The sequence below is a fragment of the Polistes canadensis genome, unplaced genomic scaffold (genome assembly GCF_001313835.1).
Source record: "Polistes canadensis isolate GaletaPanama2010 unplaced genomic scaffold, ASM131383v1 scaffold_775, whole genome shotgun sequence".
NCBI classification, from domain to species: Eukaryota; Metazoa; Arthropoda; class Insecta; order Hymenoptera; family Vespidae; genus Polistes; species Polistes canadensis.
The window spans coordinates 1-7,188 of NW_014570322.1; the positions used below are offsets into that span (position 1 = coordinate 1).

The following is a 7,188-nucleotide window of genomic DNA, read 5'->3' on the forward strand; positions in this document are numbered from 1 at the left end:
GTATTTATATGCTCGTGCATGTATGTGTGTGTGTATGTATATATATATATATATGTGTTTGCGTATTAATAATATTAATATTAATATTAGTTATTATATAATAATAATATATATATTTTTTTTAAGCAGATAGATGCGAAAAAAACGAATTTTAAATTAAAGGAAAAATATAACTATTATCCTTTAACAAAAATTTCTATATCTTATTAAAGAGAATATTTATATATATTTTCGATTTAAATTCAATATGGTGTCGCGCGCTTTACCACACAGATTTGATGTATTGGAAACTATACAAAGATTCTTTTGTTGATTAAAGAATATATGACATTATCAGTGCTTTAAATGTGTTTTGTACATGTTAAGTTTTTTTTTTCTATTAAAATATCTTTGACTTTATGATAATTAAGTGTTTCTATATATTACATACATTTGTGGTCAGTTACATACACACTGCGGCAGATCATATTAATTAAAATTTACATACGATTATTTACTATCTTCGTCAATTTACAACTCGTAATCAACAACTACAATATGAACGTTGTTCCAGGAACAGCCTCCTTATTAGGAGAACTTGACAGTATGTGTGACTTTTATTGTCTCTATGATTGTTATAGGTTATACCGGCATTTATTACTTTTTAAAATTGCATCAAATCTATTATTTCAAAAAAATAAATTCATTGATCGATGACTTGCTCGAGTTTTAATAATTAGATGATAAATGTTTATTTTGTGTTTACTTTGTACTACCACACGATTACTACACATTCTTAATAGATATTTGTATTTTAATTCTATTCTGTACAAATACATATCTTTTCTGGTTTAGAAAAACTAATGGTTTTACTGAGAGATGGTAGAACATTAATTGGATACCTCAGAAGCGTTGATCAATTTGCTAATATAGTACTTCATCGTACCATTGAAAGAATTCATGTAGGTAAAGAATACGGAGATATTCCAAGAGGTATATTTATTGTCAGAGGAGAGAATGTTGTACTATTAGGAGAAATCGTAAGTAATTATCTTATAAAAATACATATTTGCAAGAGTAGAGGAAAGTTTTATATCTATTTGCAGGATAGGGAAAAAGAAAAAGATTTACCATTGACAGAAGTATCAGTGGATGATATTCTAGATGCGCAAAGAAGAGAACAAGAAATGAAACAAGATCAAAAGCGCTTGATGAACAAGGCTTTGAAAGAGCGCGGTCTTTCATATATTCCAGATTTGGGTCACGATGATATGTTCTGACCCACGTCTACATCTCCGGGCATCACTTTGGAATCATCTCCTACTTCTTCACATAATTCTGACAATTATGATGTGTGTTGTACATCCATGTCCTTTTCTATTAACATTGCAAAGAATATACATGATTTTGAATAACGAAAATGTATTTAGATAAGAATTTTGAAAAATAGGAAAAGGAGGAAGGTTACCATCATAATCTACTACATATATATGTACATTCATGAATTCAATAATTAAATATCACGCATTAGTACTAACTACATCATCGTATGAAATAAAGATAGTATTTATGTCATTTTTAAATATATAATTGATTCTGTAATATTGCTATTGTCATATAAACAGTATTTATTTTTTCTATAATTCTTTATAAAAATGTTAACAAAACAGATATTGAAAATACTCTTGATATAACGGATTAAAAATTTATAAAAAAAAAGAAAGTAAAGATATACATATATAAGCTCTATTGTAAGTTCTTCGACTGTTAGTAAAATAAAATTTAAAAAATGCTTTTCATTGTGGTAGATACTTTACTTTTCAATTCTACAACAAATTTATATATTACATATCTTAGATATAGCATATAAAAAACAGCCACATCATAAATTTTACCCTGATATAAAATTATTATATATATATTTTCTGTGCCCACACAGCCTAGTATAAACATTTTTTAAAGAATAAATTGAAAGAAATATTGAAAAAAATTAGAAGAAACATTTGTAAAATTTCCATGCATCGCCATTAACACTAAAGTATTGATGTTGTCATGGATTCTATGAGATTTCATAATTTCTAAACAAATAAAATTAAAAGTAAGAAATATTCCTGATGATTTACCAGGCTGCTTATTATTTAAAAGAAAACAAAAATATATATATAATATACGATTGACAGTAAAACTTGACTAAAATCACGTTTATATTTCATCAATGCTCATACTGAAATTCACATTAGTCTGTACTTATATTTTAAGTAATCTTCTTATTCCAATTTAAAACGATGTCTCCTGAAATGTATCCTTTACTTTTGTAGAATTTAATCTTGACTCGCTTATCTGTTTGTACTTAAAACTTTGACCACGTTCTGTCTTTAACACGTTTTTATCCTTTATAGATCTTTTTGAGTCATTACGCTGTAAACTAGTTCCTCGTTTTCTTGGAGAAACAATTTCTTCGATTTTCTCTGAAGAGTCATTAGCGCTATTTGCACTACCAGAGGCTATACCAGACGTGTCAGATTCTGGATTGTTTCCATCTAAGCAACGAAGTAAACTACTAGATAGTCCATCTTCATTTAAAATATTTATGTCAGATTCTGATTGCTCAAAATCATCAGTACGTGAAGTAAAACTAAGATCAACAGGACTTGCAGTTAATACGCTTCTCGATAATAAATATTCTCTAAATGTGCTTGTTATAGACATAGAGCTTTGCCGCGTCATGGTACAACATTCGTCTGCATTAGAAGTATCCAAATTTTGCTTTTGACATATTGCTTCTGTAAGATTTTCTTTATCATCTATGTCAACACCTTCCATATAAATAAATTCACCATCTGGACTATCTGGTCTACGTAATTTTTCTAAAATAGAAGAACAGTTCACATGAGTGAACAAATCAATATTTGATCTATGCAAGTTACTGGAAACATTACGTTGTGAACTCTCATTCATACTGGCAAGATCACAAAGATTCGACCCTGATACCATCATAACGGGTTTACGAGAACGTGGAGTCATCATGGTTTCCTGTTATTTCAAAAATCATATTTAATTAATCAATGACAAATACCGTGTATATAGCTTGTATATAGAAGTAAATAACATGCATACCTGCATAGCTTTTGTCATTTTAGTTGCACTTTGTGTGATAGGACTCATGCTTTTGTCATTATTAGTGATAGGTGTCAGTATGTAATCATTAGCAACTAAACTTTTTCGCAAAAGACTTGATGGCGTTGAAGTATGAGCAGCATATACATTCCAAAATCTGTTTTTAACCCTTGGGGATGGATGTGAACATGCATTCTCCATGCATGAATCATATTTTAATGTCACTTCTAAACATTTTGTATCAACATCTGCGATTTTAGGAGTATAATCGACTTCCATATCTTTTCTTCTAGACATTGAAAATACTGGCTCAGAATTTTGTCTAACCAATTCAATGCTATCAATAGTATTTGGTGTAACTTGAGAAGAATACATGTCCGGTGGTTCGCTAGATTGTCTTGACAATCTACTAGTACTAGATAAATTAGTATTTTTGTCTGTATCTTCATCATTAGAAAATTCTTCATGTATAAAGGTACTTCCATCTAATGTCTTATAACTTTCAGAACTATTTACAAATGACTTCTTTAATTTTAATGAAGATTTCTGGTATTTTATTTCTTCAAGTTCTTCATTGGAACGTGTATCGCTAATATTTACAAAACCAATGACTTTTCTTTTACTTTTATAAGTTGTTGCAGTAGGAGCATTAATACTACCAGTACTGTTACTAATATGTTTAGTGCGTACAAGGTTATTAGTATCTGTACCAGAATTTTCTATATTAAATTCATCATCTGATTTAGTGTAACGAGTTTTTTGAAGGAACGGCTTTTCAAGACTCTGTGTAATACATGCAAAGCATATCAATTAATCGCTAATGTGCTTTTATAAATAATAAAATGTAAGAAATGATAGAAAGTATACAAATAAAAATGCAATAAACTATAAATTTTACCGTAGATAATATATTTTCCTCGCTACTAGATCTGGTGATGTTACATCCGATATTGATATCGATAAATTTTTTATTACTCAAAAGTTTTCTTTGAAAAATGTGCTTCTTTATTGAATCTCCAAGACTCTTTGTTCGAATATTTTTTACATGCCTAGGTGTACCTTGACCATTTTCCTTATTAAATTGCTTTACAAGTCTTCGTTTTTTTGCAGACTCTGGCATTGCTTGTATATGAGCATACAGCTGAGCAAGTGCTGCCTGAGTATCTTGAGTAGAATTAGCCTTTGCTGTCAATTTATGATCAACAAAACTAAATACAGTATGCGCCGTGCCTGTGGTGTCTGGTACAGATTCATCCAACTATAATAGAAATGAAATTAATAAATATTTTTATACGTGTAAATTGTTTTTCTCATAATGAAACTTACATCTGATTTTTTAGGACTTAGTAATTTTCTTTCTTGTTCTATCCAATAAGCTCTTATATCAGTTGCTAATTTAGGAGGAATATCAAATAATTCCACACTTTTTTTAATCATAAAAGCCACCAAACATGACAAATTTTGTGAATTTATATGTAATGCTTCAGGTGATAATTTTCTTGGACATAATAAATGAGGAGTAAAAAGAGTAGCGAGACTATCACAGTTCATTTTGTTATTATGTTCAAAAGTTGCAGTCTTATTAAGAAGATTAAGGACACATTTCAATATATGTCTATTTGGAGGTGGTAAAAGCAATAAAAGCAATTGCAAAGATCTAAGTAGCCTAGCTTCATTAGTTTTATCATTCAAATTGCACAATTCTGTAATTGAAATGAGGAATATTATCTTTGGTATCTGTTTCAAATGTATTAAAAAGTGTTACCGTCAATTTAAAACGTCCTATTGAAAAGATTATTTTAATATAATGCTATCTTATGTGATTTGTATTACATCTTACCAGCAATTTGACAGTGAGCTGGAAAATGAAGATCTGTTAAAAGAGGTTCCGATAATTCTGCTAAAAATCCTTTCAAAACGGATGCACAATCATGTACACTAAATCGACCATCTTCAAGATTTAAAGAAACACCTTGGTAAAGTGCATTTTTAAGATCTTGTTGCCGTGTCAATTTTCCGGTACGTCGAAATATTCCCTCTTGTATAATACCTTTAATATCATATTAAAATAGTTATAACATTTGCAGATAGATATTTAGAAATTGCTACTTAATTGTAAGTATTTTATTATCTTTAAAATGCTTATACTTTGCTCTTTGGATAAATATTCTATTAATTGTTTGACTTGATTTATTCCATTCTCAGATAAACTAACACCTTCTAGTTTCTGTAAATTAATAGTAGACTTTGGTTTTCTTGCGAATATACCCCACTTTTTTAATTTGGCCTTCTCAATAATACAGTCATTACTAGAAAGAAATTCATTTTAATTAGAAAATAACACTAATTCATCTTTCATCCGAAATAATGATATATTTGGAAATATACATAATGTGAAAAATGATTAAATTTCCTTGATATAATGCTCATAACTTACTCCTCGGTATTAAGATCCAATTCAAAAGATAAATGCATCTTGACGAGTGTATGAAACTGTTCGGGATTGACTTTTCGCATCCGAAAAGCCAATTTCCCATCAATACCTTCGTTAAAGTCTGCCATTCTCTAACACTAACTTTAAAAACAATTTAAAGAAATTCTGGCATGTTTGAATTAGTATGTGAAATACACGCACGCTCTCAATCAACGTTATTATTCAATCAAAACGGTTACATTCGTCTTGAAACACAATACGTTTTCTTTGATTTAATATCGACGTTACGTACGCGACCATGGTAAATGTACAACGACAATGGAGGATAGACTTCGTATAGTATTATTATTGGTGTATATTTGTAGTAGCTAAATAACTTTCACGTGTATTTATTTTTTAATTATTTGGAAAACCGCGTCGTTTATCTATTATATAGTGAATTCATGGTAACCAATCTAGTTGTATTAATACAAAATATTCCCTATAACAAAGATAAAATATCCCTATGTTTTTTACGATTGCATAACCTCATTAATTTTGATTCGTATGTAACTTCATACTCATCATAGGTATAAACGAGAGATTACAATCACGTGATTAAAAAAAGAAAATACAAGACGTAACCGACCATTGACGTCGAATTCTTTTAAAATTTTGTACCTAAAGAAATATTTCATTTCAATGAGTCATTGTATCTTAGAATTAAATTATGTTCTCTTTTAGGTTATAGTTAAGAAAAGTCGAAATATTATTCATCAAACGATAATACAGAGTAAAAAAGAAATCAAATTGGAGAAAATTAATTGTAAGTCTATTGGAAAGAGTAAGAAATCGGTAAAAAATAATTTCATAATTTGGCGCGAGCGCTATGAGCAGTGTGAAGGTAGCGATAAAAGATAGACACGCGTTACGCGCAGCTGTATCCGACGATTCAACATTTAATAGGGTTTGGATTATTTTAAGAAGACAAATTTTTTAATTCTATCTCGTAATATTGAACATTTGAAGTTGATCGGTTGTACCGAGGAAGGACGTTGCATGTCTGTCGTATGTTCGACAATTTTCAACATACACTATCAGTATAAAAAACATCTGTGTGTATTCCTTAGAACGTGGAAGGGAGAACATGGCCACCGCCTGGTGACGTTCCTTCATTTGCTGCAATATCAAATGCTCCGAAAAACATCTGGTGCACCTTATCTCTGCCATTAACAATTATTTCTTCTTCGACAATCGAACACGATATTCTTCTCTGTGAATAGTACAACGAATGTGATAATGAACATGTGGAAAGTGAGGGAGTTTATGGATAAGGCGTAAGTTGTTGCTAATTTTCTTTTGCACGCGATATAACCTTGCTTTTGCTTCCATTTTTTTTTAACTTTTGCTTTATCTTCTTTTTATTTTTACCTTTTGCCCCATTTTCGATAAGGTATTCAGATTTTTATTCGATACTAATTCATAAACATTGATTATAATTATGCTACGATTATCATTATTCTTGATCACGTGATCTTAAAGAAAATCCTCAAATATTTAGTAAATAATTGAAAAAAAAAAAAAAAAAAAAAAAAAAAAAATTTAATATACGATTGATGGATAATTAATTTTTTTTTTTCTTTCTGTGAAAATTTGTAGAAATTTAACTTATCTGAGAA

At 29.4% G+C, this 7,188-nt stretch overlaps 3 protein-coding genes across 4 annotated transcripts in view; 2 read left to right on the plus strand and 1 right to left on the minus strand.

The window, feature by feature from the left end:
- The first annotated feature begins 244 nt into the window (after positions 1-244).
- LOC106792822 (U6 snRNA-associated Sm-like protein LSm1) lies at positions 245-2,071 on the plus strand. The gene is made up of 3 exons (XM_014759347.1): positions 245-583; positions 835-1,019; positions 1,086-2,071. Exons 1-3 carry the CDS (start codon positions 538-540, stop codon positions 1,257-1,259), a joined length of 405 nt encoding a protein of 134 aa, XP_014614833.1. The 5' UTR covers positions 245-537; the 3' UTR covers positions 1,260-2,071.
- Positions 2,072-2,168: 97 nt separating this feature from the next.
- Positions 2,169-5,975, minus strand: LOC106792821. 2 transcript variants are annotated; one of them, XM_014759346.1, is made up of 8 exons: positions 5,534-5,975; positions 5,245-5,405; positions 4,937-5,146; positions 4,423-4,799; positions 3,995-4,354; positions 3,097-3,879; positions 2,919-3,012; positions 2,169-2,846 (listed from the first exon to the last, which is right to left on the minus strand). In XM_014759346.1, exons 1-8 carry the CDS (start codon positions 5,656-5,658, stop codon positions 2,257-2,259), a joined length of 2,700 nt encoding a protein of 899 aa, XP_014614832.1. In that variant the 5' UTR covers positions 5,659-5,975; the 3' UTR covers positions 2,169-2,256. The 2 variants fall into 2 exon arrangements, with proteins under 2 accessions (XP_014614832.1, XP_014614831.1); XM_014759345.1 differs by having other exon boundaries at positions 2,169-3,012.
- A 439-nt stretch (positions 5,976-6,414) lies between these two features.
- The window catches only part of LOC106792820, an 8,745-nt gene continuing 7,971 nt past the window's right edge, over positions 6,415-7,188 (plus strand). Inside the window, exons 1-2 of the mRNA XM_014759344.1 lie at positions 6,415-6,476; positions 6,640-6,846. Of these exons, the coding sequence (XP_014614830.1) occupies positions 6,809-6,846 (38 nt within the window). The 5' untranslated portion in view covers positions 6,415-6,476; positions 6,640-6,808. The remainder of the gene's footprint in view (positions 6,477-6,639; positions 6,847-7,188) is intronic.